Source organism: Pararge aegeria, chromosome 27 (genome assembly GCF_905163445.1).
Source record: "Pararge aegeria chromosome 27, ilParAegt1.1, whole genome shotgun sequence".
NCBI classification, from domain to species: domain Eukaryota; kingdom Metazoa; phylum Arthropoda; class Insecta; order Lepidoptera; family Nymphalidae; genus Pararge; species Pararge aegeria.
In genome coordinates this window covers 6,093,384-6,119,950 of record NC_053206.1, presented here as the reverse complement: position 1 = coordinate 6,119,950, position 26,567 = coordinate 6,093,384, and the positions used below count along the sequence as shown (strand labels likewise).

The following is a 26,567-nucleotide window of genomic DNA, read 5'->3' as shown; positions in this document are numbered from 1 at the left end:
TTTTTTAAATCTATTTACTTATGGGATAGTTAAAGCTGTGTCACATTGTACTATGGTATTTTTATTAATATAATTACTTCCATTCCTATTATTGATGTAAATTTTTTTTTTTTTTTAGCTTATTTTCGCATTAATTGGGTTTTGGGATTTTATTGGTAGCTTCCTGGCCATCTTACATCGATGGCTAGACGTATTGCAAATAAGGCTTGTAATATTGTATTCAAAAATAGAGCTCAATTTTTTTCAACAGCAAACCGTCATATAAACTATATAATTTTTAATTTTGTTTTATAATATAAATGCAGTTAATTTATAAACTTTTACGATGTTATCGAGCGTTTACCTTCGTTTTCCGTAACCGACCAATAAAGTTGATACCAAAAGAAGGTGTATTTAAATATACAAATTAACCCTTTGTAAAATTTTTGCTTTGTCGGACACGCTAAATCGGCTGTAAAGATTAATTCATTTAATAATATGTTATAATAAATTGACGGCCGAGTGGCGTAGTGGTCAGCGACCCTGCTTTCTGAGTCCAAGGTCGGGGGTTCGATTCCCACAACTGGAAAATGATTGTGTGATGAACATGAATGTTTTGTGTCAGTGTCTGGGTGTTTATCTGTATATTATAAGTATTTATGTGTATTGTATTCATAAAAAAATATTCATCAGCTATCTTAGTACCCATAACACAAGCTACGCTTACTTTGCGGCAGAATGGCGATGTGTGTATTGTCGTAGTATATTTATTTATATTTAATAAATGATACAAACCACTATAATATTCGGCGGTATTAAAAAAATATTGTTTTGATTAAATTTTTATAATTGACTTTTATATCAAACAAATAAATCTCGCCAATATAATATATATATCGACACATCGATATTTTGTTCCGTAGGCGTAAAACATGCCGTGGATTGCAGTGGCTGGCAATTCTAATTTTAGTAACTAGACACTTTGCCTGTCATTGTTGCAGTACGAATGTCCCGTGGACAAGCCAAGCTTTATAGCCAAAGGTGGACAAAATAAATTATTATCAAGCCACAGCCACTAGACATTAGAGAAGAGTTGATGGATAAAATATTTTTTCCGTCCCCCTCTGATAAAAAATAACCGATTTCCCTGCTCTATTAATATTATTTCAACGTACAAGTGTTAATATTTACGTAAGAAATAAATTAATGTCTATTTAATTGTATTTTATTTGAATTTGGTCATTACAATTTGAATATTACGAAAATAATACAACTTAATATATAAGTCTGGCAATTCGAAGGGGGCAATCGCGCCAGCATTTTGGGTACCATGCCCATAAGTGAACAGTTAGACAGCTTATGCTTATTGTAAATATTAATTTTAGTTCGTAATTATTATTACTTATATCATGAAAGTAACGAAAAAGAATGTCATTATAATATAATTAACTAGCTGTTGCCCGTGGCTTCGTCTGCGTTTGATTTTTTTTTTTGATGTGACAGTCAAAATAACTTTATTTAACGCCTACTGTCAGTGCTTCTACACCTGCCAGCTCTGGACAAATTTTTTCAAAAAGTCATTTTCTGCCATAAGAGTGCTATACAACGATGCTTTCCGAATACTCATGGGCCTACCGCGGTATTGCAGCGCTTCAACAATGTTCGCCGAGTCGGGAGTGCCTGACTTTTATTGTATTGTTAGAGCTCGTGTAGCATCCTTTTGGGAAAGAATTAGGAACTCTAACAATGGAATACTTAGGGTCGTCTGTGAGGGGATGCCGAGTCCTATTTCAGACTATTGGCTGTCTGTTCATCGGGACTGGAACAAAAAGTAAAATAAGAAGCTATGACATCTGAAATAAGTTTATTTACTATTTCAGTTAGATGTAAGTTTTAATGTATACATTGAATTATAGATTTCTTTGTATATAAAAGCTGATATATGGGTTTATATGCCGTTAAATAAAAACTTTATTATTATTATTATTATTATTAAATTTCGTTGTAGTTCTAAAAAAAAATGAAGTATTCAGTATCGCTAACCCGTTTAAATAAGGGGTTTGCTGCAGTCCGCTGAGGAGTTCCGTCCTCTATCTCCAACTACAGTTTGGGCAAAATTTAACACATATACCTCTATAGTACAAAAATAATTATTTAAATCGGTTTTAATTGGTCGGAGTTATGGTGTAAAATCATCAAACACTCATCCCCTAAAAGTATCCTATATTACTTCTAACACTTCCAAGAATATGTATACAAAGTTTCATGATGATCGGTTAAGTAGTTTTTGCGTGAAAGCGTACCTAACAAACAAACTTACATTGACATTTATAATATTAGTAGTATGGAGGGTAGAGGTAAGGAGGATCATCTGTGTATATGAAAAAGTGTCCGTCAAAATGTATTAAATTAGGATGGCGCCACATTTGCATCAAGGTAACTCTTAAAAGAAGCGCCAAATATTGTTAGAGTAGGCTTGAAATATAAACAAGGAAGTAAGGTTATATTTACCACAATATTTTGTACAACGTAAGTTGTTGAAATTCTCAATAATTAACTACTTTAGTCGATAATGACATTAAATTTTTTAACTCGGCATACTTCAATTCATCTACGATTGCTACATTCATACCATACCCTGTGCATCCACCAGCGCCATTGTGGAGGATTTTTGAACTGTTATTTAGCGCATACAACTGGACACTTTTTCAACTTTTCTCCCATATAAGAGGACTCTCCTTACCTCTACCCTCCATAATTAGTAGGGATAAATTTAATCAACGGTATTTAATTAAATTAATATCGGAAAAGAAAATCGGTAAAAAAAACCTGAGGTGTATTGGTATTTTCGTGTTTTTGCATCTAGGTGAAAAGGTGAATCCTCGTAAAACACGGACCCCTTCTATTAAAGTGTGGTCAAGAATTAAGAACGTACAGAACCCTCATTCCTCTATTAATGTTTGCAGTGCATTGCTTCCAGAAACTGAAAACGCCTCGCGCACATAGCACTTCTAAACACTTTTTTTTAATTATGTATTTATAGTACAGTATTTATATGTTTGTATATATGTATGGAATATATATTATATTTTTGTACATATCTTTAATATGTACTATGTTTATTTTATGTTAATTTAGTTTAAAATCCTATTATTTCACTAATGTTTGTCGTACTACCTACTAATCTCGTATAAAGTCAAAGTCAAAATCAAAAATATCTTTATTCAAGTAGGCCCATAGGTGGCACTTTTGATGCGTACATAAGAATTACACGGTATTGAGATGATGGCGATAACCACATTCGTAAACATAAAACTAAAGCTACGATGGTTCCAACATTACATTCCAACATATAGCATTTTCTTGTATGCCTTTGGTTGCCTGGAAGAGATCGCTATTAAGCGATAATAGCGCGATAGCGCCGCCAAATTGTACGTTCTACATTATTGTGCTGTTGTATTTGTATCTCTGTAATTTTTCTCTGTGGTGTACAATTAAAGTGTATTCATTCATTCATTTACTTCACACCTGCTTAATGTTGCTAGCTCACAAACTTTCCCATTTTCCCTATTTATGGTAAACGTTTTGATCATTAGAGGTGAAATTGCTAAATCGAGTGAAGTGACTTACCGCCTGTTCGAGCAACGTTACTAAAGTAGTTGTTTTTGATGCTTCAATATTAGTCGTGTATACGGTTTCTGTGTTGTGGTCAATTGACTAAAGGAAAGTCTTCGAGTGATATTGCGATGACATTCCACCAGCTGATATTATAAATAGAAGCCTGAAGCCGTTTTAATCTTGTAGAATTAAATTGAATATCTAGCAGTTAAAATAATAGATGATAAAGGCACTACCGTTTAACATGTGATCTAGCGAAAAATAACATAATTCTATTCATTTTGGTTTATTAGCTATTTTTGAGGCATATTATAATTTTTAGCCACGCAATAAAGGTAGGTAGATTTTTAAATTTCTTTATTGAAATGGATTATGACACGCTCGGCACGTTTATGATATTTTAAAATAACTTCTAATCCTGTTTGGCTATTCAAAGGGGCAGTGCTGCAAAGGAAGGTTGCGTTTTTCGGTCACCTACAGAGAGGATCCCTGTTTCCAAGGTTGATCCTTAAAGGGAAAATTACCGGGAAAAGAGCACCGGACATACCTATTCAGTATTGAAGAAGATGGCACATCATCGTTCGATTTTCCACCGGCTGACCTCCGAACTCCAATATGAAGATGGCACCTAATGATGAAATGATCCTTTTACGATGTTTCTTGCAAATCAATTTTATACTTATTATAATTATAGAATATCTATCTCTGTTATATTAAAGTGATTCAAGACAAATCAATCCGGTTTATACAGGTATACATAACTTCCATGGTTTTTTTTCTCGTATCTATACCACAGAATAAGTAAAGACTCATCTTATTCTCATTGGTTTGAAGTCTAGAACCCGGTCCCGTACACCCGTTTAAAAAATGTCATGATGACAGTTGATAAGTTTTGAAGAAGGTTTGTTTAGTGTTGTTATCGTAAAACTTTCGAAATAAGATAAAAAAATAGATTAAAAGTCTAATTAGCACGCTTTAATCTTACGCATAACTCTAGCACAAGTTAGTCTTCAAGACAGAACATAGATTAAGTGTTAAAATATGGCAAAAATTGCCGAAATACGTATGTTGTTTGAAGCGAAAATAAAAGATAGTTTATCAGAAAAACCTGGGTGTTTCGATACACGGGATTTGGAAAGGGCTAAAAGTGATAAATATTTGTACAGAGTTCTAGAACACTGTCAGAATAACGTGCAACTTGCCGTCGATATGTTATACGATATAATGGTATGGAGGAAAGATATAGGGGCCAACGATATCTCACATGAAACCGTAAATATGGACTATTTGAAAGAAGGCGTCTTTTTCCCACACGGTAGAGACATCGACAGCTGCCTGTTGTTCATTATGAAAGCTAAGCTTTATGTTAAAAGTCAGAAAAACGTTGAAGAAGTAAAAAAAGTTATCATATACTGGCTGGAGAGAATCGAACGAGAGGAGGACGGTAAAAAGATCACTTTATTCTTCGACATGGAAAGCTGTGGCCTCAACAATATGGACATAGAGGTCATAATGTATATGGTAACGTTGCTAAAGAGTTATTATCCTAACATGATTAATTATGTGATTGTATATCAGTTACCGTGGATGTTGAGTGCAGGTTTTAAGATTGTGAAAGGTTTGTTACCAGCTGCAGCTGTTGAGAGACTACGCATGATTAGTAGAGACAAGCTAAAGGACTTGGTCGCTCCTGAACAGGCTTTAGTGTGCTGGGGGGGTAAAGATAGTTACGTTTTTCAGTTTTCACCAGAAAATAGGGTGAATATAGACAAAACTCCCAAGCATGTAAGCTTTGCTGAAGACTGCCAGTCAAGAGAAATGTTACTTTTATCCCCCAGCAAATCGTTAGTATTTAGGAACTTTAACGAAAGAATTGCCACACAATTATCTATCACTAACATGGAGGAAAGCTGTATTGCATTCAAAATAAGAACGACTGCACCCGAAAAGTATGTTGTGCGCCCAAGCACTGGTACATTAACCAGTAAAGCATCGCAAACTATAAATATCACAGTAAACTCAGGCTTCCCATTGACGTTTGTGGAGAAAGACAGATTTTTAGTTGTTTCTATTAAAATTCCAAGTACTAACATATCACAGAAAGATTTGGGTGACCTATGGAAGGCTACAAGCATGAAAGCAGATGAGTATAGGCTGAAATGCTCAACAGGTGATGTGGGAAAGAGTTCAACGAAATTTGAAAAAGTTAACGATACAAACTCTGTTGAGTTCAAACTCAGAGACATACAAGAGAGTCACAATAAATTGGTTAAAAATTTAGATACAGTCAAATTGTATCAAATTTTTACATTATTTCTGAGTTTTGTAGGTGTTATTTTTGGGTATTACGCTTATAAGAATATTAAAAATGGATATTGTCAACAATAGATCAATAAAGGAGACTAGGCAAAAGTCCCAACCCCGGCACAAAAATCACAAAAATTTGTACATTTGATGTGCATTAAATGTAACAAATAAAAAGGTTGCTGTGATAATTATTTCAGGCTTGAATACAGGGTGTATTATTTATCTATTTTACTTGTATGTGATATAAATACATTTATTTTTTATACACATAAAATGTATAAAAATCTGAGATAGGTTGGTTACTTTGGCTCAAGGCCTGAAATAATTTTTATTGTAATCTGCCCAGGCTCTTTTGAATATATTATATTTTTTAAACTATTGCATATTATACAGGAGCTTTTTACAGCACAGTGTAGGCATTAGGTAGGAATAAATTGTTGAATCTGTAAAACAAAAAAATTGATAACATCGACGAAACATACATAAACGCGTCATGAGTCATTATAACACGACCACTAACACATTATGCATGCAAACCAAGGTGGGAAAGCGTTGTTTTTTGATGGTATATTTATGCGTTATCTGTTATTTAGTCTAGACAGGTTATTGGAATTTATTGAGGTTTTGGTGTTTTCATATTTGTGGGAGTGAACAGCATTTATGACGTCACAAAATGCAATATTGCAAAATATCCACTATTATTTACACAACCCACAGTCCCAAAGTATTGGATAACTTACTCTATAGAGTTGGGATTGAGTTGGTTTGGGGTGGGTGACGTCGCGATAAGCCCTATGTTAAAATATATTGTTAAATAATAAAGAATCTAGCTTGCACAATAACTGGCATAATTTTGAATAGAACAACGATAATACAAGATTAAAGGTAAGTAGTTACTAAAGGGTCACTGGTGAAGACATTTTTATCGCTCTACTATTTTTACTTTAGTACAGTATGCACCTGCTGAGATGCTTTTTAACATTTAAGTTTAGTTTCAATATTTTTTTATATTTTGTTTTCTTTTAATGTTGTTAAACCTACTATACGTTTCATGCGCCGTAATGTTTTAAAAAATGGTTTAAAAATAATACTAACGAACGAATTGCATCAACGACTATCGCAATATGGAGCTACCGCTGACTTAGCGTAACTGACATAGCACATACCTCTTTTACGTTTCCAATTTTTTAATAAGTTCTCTCAGATAAACGAGCTATTGAATTGAAATTAAACGTATGTTAAATTTAAATTGAATTTTTTTGCATACTTTCATAAAAAATCTATTTAACTGCAAATTTATACGCATGAGCGAAACTAAGCCTAATTTTCAATATTTTTTTCCACCGCCATATTTTATCAACTAGTTCCAGGTTCTTGCTTAGTTGATGATGTTACAATGAGTGGTAACTTTTTGTATGCTTCAAACATGAATATCATGTTCAAGGAAAAGGTTTTCATATTCATATATTTTCCGTCACCTAACGATTGTTTTTTTTTATTTGTTCCACTGGAAAAAAAAGGTTACTTTTAAAAGGGTTTCGAACCCTGGTATATTGATTATGTTAAACTTCAATTTAATAATCAAATACTTAAATATAATAGCATATTTGTCTGCCAAACAGTTAAATTAAAGAAATTTAAAAACGATTTTAGTTGGTTAGGATAAGACGGCGGCAATGGCTCTATAAGATCAAAAACCTTTTGAATGCAAACCATTCATGCATTTGGATGTTAGCCGTAGAAGGAAAACATAAAGCACTAGTCCAGTAAGAATAACTTTGCGCACGCTAAACACACATGGAAAAGTCTACTTTATTAAAATATGTATTAAAACAACGATAAAATCCCGTATTTACGTACTTTTACTTAGTAGGCACAAGAAATAAGCTTAGACGCGAGAGAGGAGTCGTATTTCCGTCAATTTATTCGACCTTGGTATAAATGGTACTTATTTACCATTTTTTTACATGAGTTTGAAGAAATAACATGTAAGATAGTGTTCAACAGACAACGTGTGACTAATAATGCAAATCTTATTATTTTCTAATTGCGTAACTAGTAATCTTATTTCCTATTATTTATGGTAAATAATCAACATACACTTACCTATAATATAAACTAAAAGAGAAGTAAGTGGTTACCTACATCATGGAAGTATATTTTTGTTACTAATAAAAATCTTTTACTAAAAGCCTTTATTTTTTTGATCTACTGCACTTCATACATTTATTTATCTACTCAATATGAGTATATTTAAGTATTTATGGTAAAGGTATGTTTTAGTATATTTATTTTTTATATTTATCAATAGTATTTTTTTTTCGTGTAGTCTGGTTTATGTATTAGTATGTAGATATTCGTATGTATATACTAAATAGCCCACCTATTTGTTTTCTTTTTAGTTTTCCTAATCCTAAACCTGGCAGAGATCGCTACTTAGTAATAAAGGCCGCCTTTTGTATCCTGCTTCATTCTTCATGTGTTTGTTCTTTTTTTTGAGTGGTGTACAAATAAAGAGTATAAATAAATAAAATACAAGTATCGTTACATTTATTTCTCTCTTAAAGAGAAAATAACTTTCCATTTAGTATAACACGCCTTTAAAATGCTCGGCGAGACCCCTGTATTCAGTTGTTTATCTGATATTGGCTAACCAGTGAGCATATCCATATAAATAATTGTGATGAGTAACACAACTGGCGCTGCAACTTGCGTTAGGTATTATGAAGATCTCTGGGGTAAAGTTATTAAATACCTCAGAGTTAGGAGCTAATAAAGTAATATATGTGGCTTTTCGAACACCCTGTGCACGCGATTGGCACTGTGCAACATATTAAAACTAACAGTTTACTTATAATTTGGGATAATAAAAAAAGAATCACTACCTTGTTACACTAGAACAATTACTAGTACAATATAAACTAAAAGGTATGTATGAACACATTATCCACCTTTCCGTAGCACATATTATGCCACGTACCGTAATGCAAAGAGGATAGAAATATTGTAGGTTTCAATTAGTATAATTTACTCTTGATTTATGCAAACGTTTCTTGCACTGGATCAATGGCAATAATAATTAATAATACAGGACAGTGCACTGGACGGATTTTTCTGGTTTTATGGTAATGTTTGTGTACTCTCTGTGTGTTGTTATTGAACTGTCAATGTCACAAAAAAATTATCTGATAGTTTTTGTTGGTCTGATCTATCTACCCTAAAATATCTCTAAATTAATATTTCCGCTTTGCGCTTTGATTATTCATGTGAATTCAAAGGTCCACCGTTAATTCGTAGTGTGAATTGTGAGAGACATTACAAAGATGACTACGTCCGACCTACGTGCGTTGTTCCAGGCAAAACTGAAAGAAAACCCAAACAACGGTTTCCACACTTTGGACTTGGACCGGCTAAAAGATGAGAAATATTTACAACGAGTGATGAGACATTGCGATAATGATCCTAAACAGGGCGCGGAAATGCTGTGGGACATATTTAGTTGGCGGAAATCTGTTTCCGCGAACGATATTAACGAAAATAACTTAAGAATGGATTACGTGCATGAAGGGGGTCTCTTTCCTCACGGAAGAGATGTTGATGGGTGCTTACTCCTGATTGTAAAGTCGAAGAAGCACGTGAAAGGTGCAAAAGACTTTGAGGAGCTGAAAAAAGTAATCATATACTGGTTCGATCGGATAGAGCGCGAGGAAAATGGCGACAAAATAACGTTGTTTTTCGATTTAGACGGCTGCGGTCTTAATAATTTCGACATGGAACTAATTAAGTACGTGATATCGCTGTTCAAAAGTTACTATCCCAGTTTCTTGAACTACATTATCATTTATCAAATGCCTTGGGTACTATCTGCAGCTTTCAAAATTGTTAAGGGTTTATTGCCCGCACGGGCGATTGAGAAAATGAAATTCGTTACCAAGGAATCGTTAATCGATTTTGTTACACCGGACCAAGCACTGACATGTTGGGGTGGTAAGGATAACTATGAATTCGAATTTGTCTCCGAAGGCAAAGGTAATACGCCAAAAAAAGTTACCTTCGCAGAACAAGGCGATCATTCACCGGGTGAAATGTTGAGCTTGAACCCTAATAATTTAATAATTTTTAAGAATGAGAACGAAGAAGTGACTGGACAGTTTACTATTACGAATATGGATGACAGTGTTGTCTCGTTTAAGATCAGAACAACATCTCCAGAGAAATTCCGTGTACGACCAAGCTCTGGTGTACTAACTAAAGGTGCCAATCAGACAATACTTATCGTTGTCCAGCCAGGTTTTCAACTGCGCAATGTAATGAAAGACATGTTTTTGGTTATGTCTGTCCAAATACCTAAGACAGATTTAACACAAAAGGAGCTAGCCGATATATGGGCAAACTCATCGGGCAGCAAAGTTGATGAATACAGGCTAAAGTGCCAATTCCCAGTCAAAGATTTACCGAAAAATGGTAATTTGGAAAATAATAATCAAGAAAATACCGAATCTATCACAAATGCTCTTAATGACCTGCAGATGAACTATGAAATTTTAAACAGACGAGTTAAAAGGCTTAACATATTCCAATACATAACCTTGCTGGTAACTTTCATTATGGTGTTACTAGGATTTCTCCTTTACCAGAACACCATGGAAAACGATGAATACTGCCGACGTATCTAGCCTAAAAATCTAGTGGATTATTTATCCACACAGAATTTTATAAAATTATGTTCTAACTTATTTCCTATAAACAAACAGTATGTAGAATAAGTAGATACTGAAACCAGAAGCTCTGGGATACAGATGTATGTTTTCACTGCCAGAGGGAAAACACTGTAGTGTATCATCTGCCACTGCCCTGCACAAATGCTTCCATCTAGGAAAAAGAAACCCTGAAGAACGTATTTTAACAAAAACACGTTGTAGATTATAAAAAGTGGCTTTCAAAATTTTGCAGTAGTTGACGTGACTGTTACTTCTTGTCATAGTTGCAAGATGATGTTAGAATGAAAAATGTTGCAGATTGATGTTTTTATCGGAAAGATTCATTTGTCTTAGTAGTAAGAGGTTTAAGATTGACCACAAGTTTATGCATTCAACAAGTTAATGTTTTTTAATTGACTTCAAAGATGGGTGAGTATCTAAATTTAGACCTAAATAAAGTTTTTATTCATAGTTTAATATTGCCTATTGTTTAACGCTATTGCATTTTTTAAATGCACGATGAAATTAAGTATCAGCAATGAAGTATAAGAAGTTGAAAATCTCACATAGTTTTGTTTCCTAAACAACTTTCCAATACTTAGTGTCCAGAAATGGTGTTAAATTGATGGAATATCTTAAGTTGAGTAAGGACATAGCTGATTATAAGTTGTTAATAATCTTAAGCCATAAACTATCTTAATCATAGTTTTTATTCTGACTTTGCATCAGTTTGTTCTGCAACAAAGGCTTCCTACACTGACCTTGCTTTTGTGCTGTTCTGTGCAAATTTGGTCTTCTTCTTCCTTAACGTCATCTTCCGACCTTTTCCTTTATATTGCTTTCATTCATATCCTTGGATATCACTCTGTGACATCTCTTGTTCATTTTCCATTTCTGTCCCTCAAAATAACAATAGGACTAACAAATGTTTGTCTTTCCGACAAATTAACATCAGTAAAAAACAAAAACCAGATACCTACCTTCTTTCGCCCAGATTTTCTATTGGACTTTTTAGGCTATGGGTGAAACAGGATATTATTGACCAAAGAAAATAAATTAATTTCTGATTAAATTAAGGAGTATACAATTTCTGTTAATTCAACTACCGTTTTTGAAGTCAGTTAAAATATGTTGCTTGTGTCATGTTAAATAAACATGTTACCAATTTTAGGATTAATTGATTATTTATATTGTACAGAAGTTTGATTTCTCTTAGATTTTATTATCACCCTGTTATTTTCCAGTCTTTTTTTTATATAGTTTTCAGATTTTTTGTACCATTGCATGTGTCATAACATATTTAAAGTTTATTATTTATTGTGTGCTTAGATCAAAAAGTTTTTTCTTATATGCTCTCGACTACAAAAATATTTCTATAGTTGTGACAGTTGAATAGTTTTATTCCCAATTTGGCGATAATGCTAAAAACTGCTTAAGAAGCACGTAAGAAGTTTTTACTTCTTTTGGCGTCTTATGACAAATCAGATGAGACTGAATTTTAATGCAAGAAATGCAGGTAAATTTAACAATTATTTGCGCTTTAATCTAAACAATACATGACATAAACTTATCAAGTACTAAGAATAACAACTGGGACTGGGTTTTTTTCTACCTATTTATTTCATTGCGTGAAAATTAACTCTTTTGTTTACAAAGAGTGCCATCTAGTGACAGTCAACTCAAAGAGAAGTTAGCATTTGTGTAAATGAAATTATATAAAGAAATTAATCGAATAGATAGAATTTCTCACACTTTGCACTCAGATGAGCTACATTGTTTGCTATATTCAGATAAACAATCCCTCAAGAATCCACATTAATTTCCTATTCAAAAATACAAGCCATGTCAATCTCATTGAAGTATTCTATGGTAATAGTTAGAAGAACTAATGCAGTGGAGTTAAATGTAGTGTAGGTATACTCTCTGGACGCAATGCTCTCCTCATTAGAGACTAACAGCATCTAGTTTTACATATGGAAAAAATCAGTCTCATTTAATTTCTCAACGCAACTATAACATTAATATAGGTATTATAAAATTCATGCATTCCTACAAAGTACTTTGTTTGTTAGGGAGCTCCTTTTATATAATTTATTACTAATTATTCCGAGTTTTGCATTTTTTTATCTGCGTAACTACATTCTAACTAGAATTATTAATAAAAAGTTGTATTTGTGTAGTACTAAAAATATGAATCATAAAAAAGTATCAGAAATATGTTTCAATCAATCGATTTTTACTTCGAATTTATTTAAAAAACATTCTTTGTGCACAAACGTTAATTTACTTTTTATGTAATAGTATTGTAAAAAGTATCAAGCTTAAGTGCAGTTTTTAAATTTTTTGTTTGAAAATAGAAGATATTATTGACGGATTTTTATAAGACAACTGTTAAAACGCCTTTTAATGCTCTGAAAATAGCTCTCAATTTGGCCATTATAAAGATGGCATATGATCAGCCTTTACCAAGTTAATTTATATAATGGTTACTTGTTTTGTGGTTTTGGTTTGATTCTATTTGAAGAAGTATATTTAGTAATATATTTAGTAATAAAAAAAATAAAAAAAAGATTTCAAACGGGATTGAATATTTTAGTATTAGGTTTTGGTGACTTACCTTATGACTACTGTCTGCAATTTTTTTTCTAATGTAACTGCCACACATACAGCCTCTTTTGATTAACAGCTGTCATTACTGGTGGTCACTTGGTGATCGTATATTCAAAATACTAAAATTTAACGTACAAAATTAGCTATGAAATATTTTTAATAATTTCATATTAACAAGAACCTTCCGAACCGGTGGTAGAGTCACTACAACTAGACTGACTTGATGTTTCAAAAGTACTTTTAAACTGGGCCTACTCGAATTTTGAATTTTTGTTTTATTTTAGATATTATCTGTTAAAATCGAAATAGAATTTCAGGGTAGGTTTTTTCTAGAAAGCCTAAATCTTGACTTCAATAAACGAAAATCAATAGTTTATTCACAGTAGTCAGTGATGACATTTCAGTTTTTGAGTGAAGCACTGTTTTTTCTTCACTTATTCGGTGCCAACAAAAGGGAAGTGGGAAATATTGGGTCAGCCAAAATATTCAAAGCCCTTTGAAAATCAAACCGGCAGGGTATATTTATTTTAAAATTATTGTTTTCTTGTGATTTCGGATTTTCATTTCGTTATGAGGGTATTACTAAATTATTTATATAAATTATGTTTAACTGTATGTAAATGTAAGATCCCCCAGGATTATATGCTCGATAATATTGTAAGCTACAGTACGACAGCTGTAAGAATGCATTCCGGACGTGTCAGTTGTTTCAGTATCTATAGTATAAAAATTAATAGCTTAAATGTGTTGCGCAAATCTCGAGAATCGATTTTGCTCATTCTTTTTTTAGAATATTCCATGAAGATGGTCCCTAAGGAAAGAAAAATTTAAACAATTGCCTGAAAAATTCTGAAAACAACACTTCTTTAGTCTTTACTCCCATTCAAGCGATTTGTAATAATACTTTAAAACAAATTTAAACTTTAATACTAAGTTAAAAGAGCAACAATAAGTATCTTTGTAATTGACAGAAATTAATTGAATAAAAAAAGCGATTCCACACCTTTTTGTTTTCTCGTAAATCCTATAAATACTCAATAGTCGTATTGACAAGGGCTTGTCGAGTAAATATGAAACGAATACGCAATAATGCTATTGAGTTAGGAATAAATTTAATAATAGTAATATGACAATCAGAAATGTGGAGATTCGTAGAAGAACCAGAGTTACCGACATAGCTCAACGAGTCGCGTAGCTGAAGTGGCAATGGGCCGGGCACATGGAGAAAGGATGGACGTTGGGGTGCCAAGGTGCTGTAATTGCAGCCCCGAACTGGTAAGCGCAGCTTTGGTCGACCCCCAACGAGTTGGACAGACGACATTAGGCGCGTCGCAGGTAGCCGCTGGATCCAAGCGGCACAGAGCCGTGGAATTTAGAACTCCCCACAAAAGACCTATGTCCAGCTGTGGTTGATATGATGATCATTCGAAGGTTTTTAGTAAATAAACGAAAAAGAAACAGCCAATTTGACAACGCGGAACGCGTTCTTACAGCCGACCGTTACTTCAAGCTAATTAATTACAAAAGCACATATGCAGAGCTTGGAAATCGGTAAAAAATAATTAAACATATATCAGTCATCTATCTATGTATAGTATGGGCACCTAAATGGTTAAAGTTCATTTATAATGTTTAATTAACCTAATTTAACCGTTTGTTATATATTAATTAATTAAAATTAGTACGGCGTGTATTATAACAGACGTAACGTACATCATTAAAAAACTTAAATGGAAGTGGGTTGGTCATTTAATGAGAAGGAAAAAAGAAAATCGGGCTAAAGATATAACAGAGTGGTATCCTAGAGACGGTAAGAGAAGAAGGGGAAGACAATTCCGAAGGTGGGAAGATGACTTGAGAGCGACAGCAGGACCTCTGTGGACAAGAAAAACCCATGATCGCGAAGCATGGAAAAACCTGGGGGAGGCCTATGCAAAGCAAAACAATCAAGCGTAACCGGTGTCTCAATAAGTAAATAATCAGTAAGATAAGATTGTTAAAAATAAAAATAAAATAAAATTAGTACGGACAAATCCACTTACACGTATTGACAATTACATTGTTATTCTCATTATACTAATGAACTACCCGAACAATATGTATTTATTTAAAATTAGGGTACTAATAAAAATGGTAACAGCAATAAAATAAAACAAACAAAACATTATTAAAATTTTAATAATAAGTTTATGCTGCGGCTGTCGCTTTTTAAACGAAACCTGTAAATTAAGCTAAATAACCGGTAACCTTAAACCGTGTAACCGGTTTAGGGTTTATGTTAACCGATTTTAAACAAGTCGCAGTAGAAACCGGTTAAATCAGGTTAATTGAACGTAATCATAGGTAAAACAAAGAACATAATTTTACCGGTTCAGAGCTCTGCGTATAGGCTACTCATCGTTCATTCGGGAAAAGTTAGTTCTAGTCGTTAGAGTCTTGATGTAATAATAGAATTAATAATTTATTTACTCGTAAGTACTTGTGTTTATTTATTTCGTGACCTCATCTCCTGCCCTCTATAGCAATTTTTCTGATTACTTCTGACTTTTACCTATTCGAGAAGTTAACTACGGTTTGTATTGAATCGAGCGCCATCTAGTGAAAATACTGTTGTAACTACACTCCATTTTTTTTCTAACTTAATAAAAAATAAATACTAAGACAATACACACATCGCCATCTAGCCCCATAGTAAGCGGAGCTTGTGTTATGGGTACTAAGTTGGCTGATGAGTATTTTTATGAATATAATACATATAAATACTTATAATATACAGATAAACACCCAGGCAATGAAAAACATTCATGTTCATCACACAAACATCTCAAACACTTTCAATATTTTCATTAAGTAGGTACTGTATAGTGTAGTTTGTTACATTTCTAAAAAATGTGATAAAATAAAAAACTAATATAAAAACTAAAGATAAATAGGTTTTAATAATATGAGTATTTCATGATTTGAAAATAAACTACTAAACCGTAATAAATAATAGAGGTCAGTGGTATAATAAAAAAACATGGATTATCAACAAGAATATATTATCTATAACTTTTCAAATACCACAGACGAAACGACGCTGCCAACTTTCCCGCCGAATTTGAACTGCGGTGTTGGTATCACACATTTCAACTTCATTTTCTCCGAGAAATGCCTCAAAAGCTCATCGTCGGTCCAGTTGCACGATGTTATAACGAATAGACCTAAAAAAAACATAATTTTCTATATGCTAAAAAGAAATACGTGCTAACACAACAAGAAAATTATTTATAAACTTTACGCGTAGACGATATAATGGGTAGACATTATTTTGACGTGGTATGCTAGCCTAGGTGGTAACTTCGGTAAATTATGATGCCTTGGTATCTGTTTGGTATTGGATAGAAGCGGGCGTTACTTTGCGAAACTCTATAATATACTATGAAAATTAAGCTTAATTTGCTATACTCCGAGAACAGCAGGGGAATCTGTATGGTGTAATTTATAATTACTTCAATCCCTATACTCCACACCAAACAGCTCTTCGGCAATGTACCCTCTATGCACTTTTCGCTCCGGAACCGGAGCATCCTCAGAAGATGTTGACTTTACAATGAATTATTGTAAAGATCAACATCTTATCATAATAACGATGCAGTCTAAGATGGTTTTCAGACTGTTAGGGATATGGCAGTTATATTAAACCTATATCCCTAATCGCGGAGTCGTACCGGAACGCTAAGTCGCTTGGCAGAACGTCTTCGTCGGTTGTTGGAAAAGAGCAACTGCTGAGTTTCTTGCCGGCTTCTTCTCGGTAGAATCTGCCTTCCGAACCGGTGGTAGAACCACTACAAACAGACAGACTTGACGTTTCAAAAGTGCTTATATTAGGTCTACTTGAAATAAATGAATTTTGAATTGAATTTGAATTGAATTGTTGGGTGGTAAAGCTGTCCAGATTCACTAACTTTGGAAAGGTTACCAAGCTCATCTAAAATTAAAAATTACAAAAAAAAAAACCCTGACCCTTAATAGTTTTTATTGAACTAGTCATTAGTCAAGCCCTTGCATTATATAAAAAAATATATATATATATATATATATACTGCGACAATACCCACATCGCCATCTAGCCCCAAAGTAAGCGTAGCTTGTGTTATGGGTACTAAGATGACTGATGAATATTTTTATGAATAACATACATAAATAATTAAAATATGCATATGAACACTCTGACATTAAAAAAACATTCATGCTCATCACATAAACATTTTCCAGTTATGGGAATCGAACCCACGGCCTTGGACTCAGACAGCAGGGTCGCTGCCCACTGCGCCACTCGGCCGTCATGGGAATTAGGGAAGTACTAACGCCATTTTCATTTCTGCCACTAAATAGCACTGCTCTGATCCGTGGAGGGTTTGGTTGCCTGTGTAATTATATCAACACAAGGTCTAACACCTATGTCTGATGGACTAATCATCGACAATATTTCTAATATCACAAAAGAAGATATGCAGAAAATTATCAATAATATTGACTTAAGATTTTAAACTAAGATTTTCGTGGTCAATCAACATTTCTTAAATATAGTTAAACGAGTACATACCACGATAATATTTTGGATTTGTTGATATTTCGTCCGAGTCGTGACAACGATCCATGCAACTGGGTCGAAATATGGACATGATATACATATAAGATTGGTATGTGTGAACAGGACTTGCCTTTGTAGTGTTTTTTGTTTATGTTAATTATAAGAAAATTATATAATACAATGTATAATAATAATAGGAGAATGAATATTTTTATGAATAACATACATAAATAATTAAAATATGCATATGAACACTCTGACACTAAAAAAACATTCATGCTCATCACATAAACATTTTCCAGTTATGGGAATCGAACCCACGGCCTTGGACTCAGACAGCAGGGTCGCTGCCCACTGCGCTAATCAGCCGTCAATTATAATATTAGTAGGATTTAATGTTTTGTCTGTCCTTACTTTATGTCTTAACTAAGCAACCAATTCTCCTGATTTTTGGCATCAAGTTAATTGAAAGGACGGAGAGTAACATGGGCTACTTTTTATTCCACAAGAAAAAACCGTTCCTAAAGGATTTGTAAATCATTAATAAAAGACAAAACAACGAACAGCTTGTACTGAGTAATTTCTCTCACCATTGTCTGTTAACATGTCAACGATTTGATTGATATATATCTGTCTATTATCCTTGGAGTTTTCTGGGTTGAGGCTGACTGCATCATAGGTGCCTTTATCATGAGCGAGACCAAATTTGCCACCTAGCTCTTCAACATTGTCTTTGGTTATATCGAATACCTGCAACAATATGTACATATACTGCAATAATATGGAGCGAGCACAGAGGTCAGTAATCAAAGTTAGTTCTTTTCTACCTTATAGATTTCTCACTACTACCTTATTTAAAGAAAGTAAAGTTCTCACAGTAAGACAGTTATTTATACAAAAGGTTATTTTAAAGCAGCATAAGAAAATAGACCCTAATATTCTACGAAAATAAGATAAATTGTGCTACGCATAGGATTGTGATATTCCTATGCGTAGCACAAATTTTTTGTTTTCCGGGGTAGTTTTTTGTACAATAAATGCAATAAGGTTCTTTCCATTGGCTCACTATCTTCCCATATTATATAATTAGATTATGATAAGACTGAAAATTTACTTTTTATACAAAAATAAAATACCTACCGTACACATACACATACATACACACATTCACATACTCACAAAACTACTATTATTAGATAGTCTAGATATTAATTATTATGTACTTTGAAATTTTGTGATTATAGGCACAAAGTCTGTCTTATTGCAACTGTTAACTGGGGAGAGCACTGATAACTATCAAACGAGTTTATACTCAGTTTAGTTATCAGGGCCTCTAGCTTATTTTAAAGTTAAGCTTTGGTTAACTTTTTTTTTTACCTGTATACATTGTTATTTAGAAAAATAAATGATTATTATTATTATTATACATTGTATTATATAATTTTCTTATAATTAACATAAACAAAAAACTCTACAAAGGCAAGTCCTGTTCACACATACCAATCTTATATGTATATCATGTCCATATTTCGACCCAGTTGCATGGATCGTTGTCACGACTCGGTCGAAATATCAACAAATCCAAAATATTATCGTGGTATGTACTCGTTTAACTATATTTAAGAAATGTTGATTGACCACGAAAATCTTAGTTTAAAATCTTAAGTCAATATTATTGATAATTTTCTGCATATCTTCTTTTGTGATATTAGAAATATTGTCGATGATTAGTCCATCAGACATAGGTGTTAGACCTTGTGTTGATATAATTACACAGGCAACCAAACCCTCCACGGATCAGAGCAGTGCTATTTAGTGGCAGAAATGAAAATGGCGTTAGTACTTCCCTAATTCCCATGACGGCCGAGTGGCGCAGTGGGCAGCGACCCTGCTTTCTGAGTCCAAGGTCTTGGGTTCGATTCCCACAACTGGAAAATGTGTGATGAACATGAATGTTTTTCAGTGTCTGGGTGTTTATCTGTATATTATAAGTTTTTATCTGTATTATATTCATAAAAAATATTCATCAGCTATCTTAGTACCCATAACACAAGCTACGCTTACTTTGGGGCTAGGTGGCGATGTGTGTAATGTCGTAGGATATTTATTTATAATTCCCAGTTGTGCTCCATCTCAAAAAGCTGTAATACTCCAAAAACCTTTTTTTTTTTAGGATATTATTTATCCCAGGGAAACTAACAAAAGTTCGCCGGTGCACTTATTTAGAGCAAAAGTCGCATAAAGGTCTCTGACTACATGTCAGAGGATAACTGAGTGCAAAACAAAAAAAAACGGTTCGTCTGAGGTTTTGAAAGAACAAAAAAAATATATAGTTTTTATATCCAGTATGAAATTGTTACCTGATATTTCAACTCAGGGAATTCACGCTTGGTCACTTTTTCAGCTAAAGTTATAGCTTCTGTGCAGTAATCAACTCCGAGTAAATTTGTGAAGCCCTCCTTAGCCAGTTCTGATAAGGTATAACCATTGCCGCAACCTAGGAATAAAAAAAACATAGATATATAAACCTCATCTTAGTACCCTCACTGATTGCAGTAACATTTTAATATATTATTTAAAGCTGCAAAGCAGATTCTGGACCCGCTTCTAGTACCAATCTTAACCAGGGTTTACTTGTATAATAGTATACTATAATACTGGGTTTACACCTGTAAGTTTTACTTACGGAAGTCACTTACAATTAATTTACAAACGTAAACAACTTTGTAACCTAGTTATAGTGACTTGATTAACTGACGTTAGTAAAGCTTACAGGTGTAATCCCATGCTTATACTATATACTATAATTGAATCAATTGAATTTCTTAATGACTAGGAAGCAGTCAGCTCCACTCTCATCTCGCTCAAGATAGAATCTCATCTAGCTTAAGTTAAATGTTGGTGTTTGAAAAGACACTACCAAGATTCTTGCTGGCTTCTATTGGTGGAATCTAACTTCTGACATCAGTTTAGATTCACTACAAACAAACAAACTGGACATAACATAACTGCAAGCTCTAGGGTTCACTAGTAGATTTATTAGCCCTTTTTGACAATTCTTTAATTATTATTTCGATTAGCCTAGTTATTACCTGTCCTGTGCACCTAACAATCTATACTTTTAATAAAGCTGTAACAGTTAAAATTCTGTTAAAGTTCACCAAAAATTTACTGAATATACAACTTTCAAAAATGAATGTTCGGACCTCGGTCCCGAGCACGATCACCCGCTCGGCGGAAGATCTTCCTATTGTTACAGTCGAGCGTATCACCATAGCTCTTATAGGTTATAACCACCCTCAAAAGCTAACGGTTTAAATGTGTTTCAAGGTTTATATTTTGGTTTACTTTATATTATTTAATTTTAAGTTGACATTGTTATTTAATTTCACAGATTTGATACCTTTATTTTCTGACATTTTGTATAGAATGGAAAAATAATATTATAATTAAGGTGTTATTATAATTTGCATGCCATAGAATTGCAGACTTTAGCTCGGAACTTGTTATGTTTTATTATAAGATCAAATTTGCTAACCTACATCACGCAAATAAGATTTGAATTAAATACCTACTGAAGCCGAGACTCTCTCTATAACTTGGCCCAATCTACTACTCCACTTTAGTCGCATTTTCACTTTTCATTTGTAGTGTAACGACACCATTAGTATATTCCTACCTAAGTCAATGATTGCAGTGTTCTTATCAATGCCGCAGCCACATATCCAGTCGATGACTCGAATAGCGCTTTCTTCACCGAACCAGACATCACCTGGGTCACCATTGTGTTCAAAATTACTTATTTCTTTTGCATAAGCTTCCATCCAGTATTTATGGGTGCCTAATTCCGATGGGTCAAGCTCCGAATCTTCCATAATGAATCTGAAAAGATATTTATCTAACCTTTGATGATTTACATAGTGTGATAAAAGAATATCACTAATGCGCTTAAACAATTGTAAAGTTCATTAACAGTTCTGAAGATATAATCGACTTAATTGGGTGTACATAGAACCACTGTAAAATACACAAAATGCTTGAAGAAAAAGAATAAGAAGTAAAGTGTATTCTATTGTTTGAAAATAATAGCTACCACAGTCTTCAAAAATTACTACTAGTGATCACAGACTATTGATATACTACAAAGTACAAATTTGACGTCGAAGTCATTTAATTGCCAACCTTAAAAACTCATTTAAGCGTTCAATACACAGGATATCTCAGTTTTTTTTTTTAATAATGAGGTTTTTTTCTATATTCTGTGGTTTGGTTACTTTCAGTAATATTGTTTTATGGTAACACAGTTATTTACGGTATTCGCAAAATCGCATGTCAAAAAAATCGCAATAAAAATTAAAAATTCATTTTGTCACCGCATCGCATTAGCAAAGTGTGTACTTACTTTGCGTAAAAATATTGAGTCAATCAACTATTTAAATAAATTAAAATCATGTGATTGCCCTGTGTTTTAGCAGTAACATTGTTCAAAAATTTTATTAGCTGCATTATAAAGACTTTTAAATATTCATTATAAGTGAATTAATTATAAAAGAACTGGTAATCAATACGTATTGCTCAGAGTGATAAATTTGTGTTTTTATTTATATTATGGGCCAGTTTTAAGGCGTGTGGTGCAAACGGGTTAATTAATATTCAAACGGTGTTGTCTTTACGTAATTAACTTGTTTGCTGTATATTTTATGTGTTGAAAACGGTATCTGGGATTTTATAGGTGAGTTTACAGTATTAGGTATCCTAGTTTAGATTTTACTTTTATTATAATCTTGCTGGTAACCAAGACTTCGTTTGCGGTCACGGACGAAGTTGTTAGGACATAAACGGCTACCTCGGCAACTTGGTAATATTAAAAGTTTGTTTATACGCGATTGCATTGAGTATATTTGTATCCATGTCATACAGTCACTTAAAATAGGCTAACCCGGTTTTTATTAAATATAAAATAACTATCAAACTTATAAACTAATATAAGATGTTGGCCTTTTCACTACAATCACGTTTGATTTGTTGTGATTCCATATTGTCACATCAGTACTCTGAGAGGAAGCTAATAAGACCTGAAGCATCTACTTTTAATACTTAAATTAAAAATAAAATTATTATTCATAAACGTTAAACAGAAGAAAAAAAATTGCAGATTACTTGTACGCAGAAGTTTAACCAACAAAAAATCTAACAATTTCTTTAATGAGCATTTGTAACAATTTTTAATCAGGAGTGGTGAAGCCATTATATATGAGCATGTATCGTTTGGCACATAGATAGCTTTTATACTTGAGCCTTCTCTATAGGATATTTTTTATCAATTTGAGAAAACCCAAAGTAACATGTTCTATGATTTATCATACAACATGTTACTTTGAGTTTAATACCTGAAAAGAAATTATAAATTACACCATACAGATTCTCCTGCTTTTCGCGGACTATAGCAAATTAAGCTTAATTTTCATAATATACAGACAAACATGCCTGTCAGACTAGAAAAGCAGAAGCAATTTTCTTTTCCATTTTACGTGTAAGCAGCAGCAATGTAATGGTGGCAGAAATGAGCATGGCAATAGTACTTTCCCGGACAAGCTCGGTCACAAAAACCTCTACTACTAAACGATGATATAATTAACAATTCTTTAATATAGTTCAACGGATTGAACGGAACGGTTGCATCGATCGTGGCAACGATCCATGCAACTGGGTCGAAATATCGTAAAATCCGATAATATTATTGTGGTATGTTGTACCTACACGTTGAACCATATTTAAGAAATGTTGATTAACCATGAAAATCTTAGTTCAAAATCTTCGATGATATTTAATTGTTTTAAATGCACGTAACTCTTGAAAAGTCGGATATGCATATTGCGGATCATACGCAGTACCTTTTGAAAGGCTATTCAAGTCTTAACCATTTTTTTTTTAATATAACAATGCACACATCGCCATCTAGCCCCAAAGTAAGTGTAGCTTGTATTATTAGTTTTTATGATTAATATACATAAATATTTAGAAAACACCCAGACACTGAAAATCATTCATGACCCTTCACACAAACATTTTCCAGTAGTGGGATTCGAACCCACGGCCTTGTACTCCGAAATCAGGGTCACTGCAAACTCGCCAATCGGCCGTCAAGGCATTAGGCATTTAAACAGCGTAGCACTGCATATTGTACACTTGTTTATGAGTTATTTTATTACTTGTTAATCATAATTCTCACTTACCTACGTGTAGCCTGACAATAGATTAGATTACCTTATTACGTTTAAAAGCAATTGAGGAACCCTAAGTATAATCTCTTAAGTCTGTTTGTTTGTTTATTCTTAAGACAAGCGTGCGAAACGCACGTTCAACACTATCTCTGAACAAATGGATCTATTAAGTTCTTCACTGGGAGAGTTCATAAAGGCAACTATGTAGGTATTTATTAGTTTCCTGTGTTCTTTTAGCCTTGGTTTTTTTTTTATATCTAGGTTATTAGGTTCCTTCCTTTCGACATTGGGATCGAAGACATTTCTAGGTCGGTAAACAAATATGCTACATGAATGAATGAATGAATATACTTTTATGAATAATATACATAAATACTTATAATATACAGATACCACCCAGCCCACTGCGCGAGTGATAAGTGACCAATCGACCTTAGTTTTGGCATAGAGTTTGTTGGAAGGACGGAGAGTAGCATGGACTACTTTTTATCCCGGGACAACAAACTATTCAAGACTGCAATTTAAATTTGATTGCGGCCCGTTCTCATAATGCTACCTCGATAACATTACAACCGATTAAGCACACTTGTATCAAAATGTACTATAAGAAGTTTTAGGGAAAAAATAGTTTACGTTTCCTTTGAATCTATTGTAAAGCTGTTTCTGGAGTTAAATGACCGCTATCGTCGGCAGTCTGAATATCGAATGCGGTATTATAATTTTCATATATCTAATAATTAATATCAACAACACCGCAATACAACGTTCCGATGATAAGCTTTGGAGGGAATTTTCGATAATCAACGTACCTATATAAATAGTGATTATTAAGTATTCTTTGGTTGGCGCTTGTCGGGTTTTGGTGAGTGACAGAGACGCCATTAGACGTTGAAGCGAGATAGCAATACTGAGCCATACAAAACAGATATGCTAAAATACATAAATACTTATAATATATACAGATAAACTCCCAGCTAGTATTATTAATAGTAATTTATATATTTCAAGTAGGCCAAATATAAGCACTTTTGAAACGTCAAGTCTATCTGTTTGTAGTGACTCTACCACCGGTTCGGAAGGCAGATTCTACCGACAAGCCGGCAAGAAACTCAGCAGTTGCTCAATAAATGCATTTATGGTCATCACAGTAACATTTTCCAGTTGTGGGAGTTCGATTCCCACAGCCAGTAACTCAGAAAGCGGGGTCACTGCTCACTGCGCCATCGGCCGTCAACATTACACTCCTAGGGATGTAATATATATAATACTAGCTGTTGCCCGCGACTTCGTCTGCGTTTGTTTTTGTATTTTTAAAGCATTCAGTATCGCTAAGCCTTAAATTAGTATAGTAGTATTATATATATATATAACATCTGACTGTCAATTAATTATAGAAAAATAATTTGCAATAAAATAAAATTGCGACTATAATTAAAAATCTAAACTATCCTATCTCTTAAGTTGGAACAGACTGCTCACGGTGTGCCAATATAATTTAAAATCGGTTAAGTAGTTTAGGAGTCCATCGCGGACAAACATCGTGACAAGAGATTTATATATATTAAGATGATTTGAACGAGGGTGTGAATAAAGGGCAGCATTACAACCGCGTCAAGAATTTGCCGGGGCGAAATCCGTTATATGACTCCACTTATATTTACTCAGCTATGAAGTATGAACCCTTAGCACAACATTTGCGCGCTCGCAATCGAGGATTCCCTTTCGCATATCGATCTCCATACCGTGAAGTAAGATGTCTATCTCAACTCGACGTAATAAATACAAACCGGCATAATACTGAAAGTAGTGTACAATGACTGAAATAAATTAAAGTAATTAAGCACGCAATAACAAACAACAATAACAGTGATTTTAAAAGGAACTTCAACAATACGTCATCCGCAGACTACTGATGTCCTACCGCAGGGCAAAGGACTCTTCTCTTATAGAAGATACAGTTTCGGAGCACAGACCCACCACGCTGCTCCAATGCGTAAAATAACCAAGACCGAAGACTTAACGTGCTCCCCGAGGCACGCATGTTGACACCGCCGATTTCTTAACTCCTGGCTGGTACTGAAAATTCATAAAAAGAAAAACAGAATATGTGTCTAATCTATTTGCCCGACCCAAAACAATGCATATTTAAAATTATAAAAATAAAGCTTAGTTTGCTATAGTCCGCGAAAAGCAGGAGAATCTGTGTGTGTGTGTGTGTAATTTATAATTTCTTCTAACCTTATACTCCACACAATTATTCATTGTAAAGTCAACATCTCCTGAGGATGCTCCGGTTTCAGAGCGAAACGTGCGTATAGGGTACATTGCCGAAGATCTGTTTAGTGTGGAGTATAAGGATTGAAGAAATTATAAATTACACAATACAGATTCTCCTGCTTTTCGCGGAGCAAATTAAGATTAATTTTCATAATATATCAAGGATTTCCGCAAAGTTACGCCTGCTTCTATCCAATACGTATTTCAAAAATCCATTTTACTCAGTTCAGGAATTTCGATACTCGAAAACGACTCCGCGATCGTGAGCGGCAAAAT

General features: G+C 33.6%; 4 protein-coding genes across 5 annotated transcripts in view; 3 read left to right on the top strand and 1 right to left on the bottom strand.

Annotated features, from left to right (window-relative positions):
* Positions 1–4,483: 4,483 nt before the first annotated feature.
* Positions 4,484–7,038, top strand: LOC120635770 (motile sperm domain-containing protein 2-like). The gene has a single exon (XM_039906923.1). It carries the CDS (start codon positions 4,639–4,641, stop codon positions 5,983–5,985), a length of 1,347 nt encoding a protein of 448 aa, XP_039762857.1. The 5' UTR covers positions 4,484–4,638; the 3' UTR covers positions 5,986–7,038.
* A 1,920-nt stretch (positions 7,039–8,958) lies between these two features.
* LOC120635669 (motile sperm domain-containing protein 2-like) lies at positions 8,959–13,164 on the top strand. Its single transcript, XM_039906756.1, has one exon. The coding sequence runs from the start codon at positions 9,228–9,230 to the stop codon at positions 10,578–10,580; it is 1,353 nt and encodes a 450-aa protein (XP_039762690.1). The 5' UTR covers positions 8,959–9,227; the 3' UTR covers positions 10,581–13,164.
* A 3,072-nt stretch (positions 13,165–16,236) lies between these two features.
* LOC120635672 (EEF1A lysine methyltransferase 2) lies at positions 16,237–21,917 on the bottom strand. The gene is made up of 5 exons (XM_039906759.1): positions 21,884–21,917; positions 21,470–21,672; positions 20,151–20,287; positions 18,381–18,540; positions 16,237–16,417 (listed from the first exon to the last, which is right to left on the bottom strand). Exons 2-5 carry the CDS (start codon positions 21,663–21,665, stop codon positions 16,260–16,262), a joined length of 651 nt encoding a protein of 216 aa, XP_039762693.1. The 5' UTR covers positions 21,666–21,672; positions 21,884–21,917; the 3' UTR covers positions 16,237–16,259.
* Positions 21,918–22,114: 197 nt separating this feature from the next.
* The window catches only part of LOC120635695 (alpha-1,6-mannosyl-glycoprotein 2-beta-N-acetylglucosaminyltransferase), a 68,330-nt gene continuing 63,877 nt past the window's right edge, over positions 22,115–26,567 (top strand). For both annotated transcript variants that reach the window (XM_039906807.1, XM_039906805.1), the window contains exon 1: positions 22,115–22,522. The gene's annotated coding sequence lies outside the window, so the exon portion shown is untranslated. The remainder of the gene's footprint in view (positions 22,523–26,567) is intronic.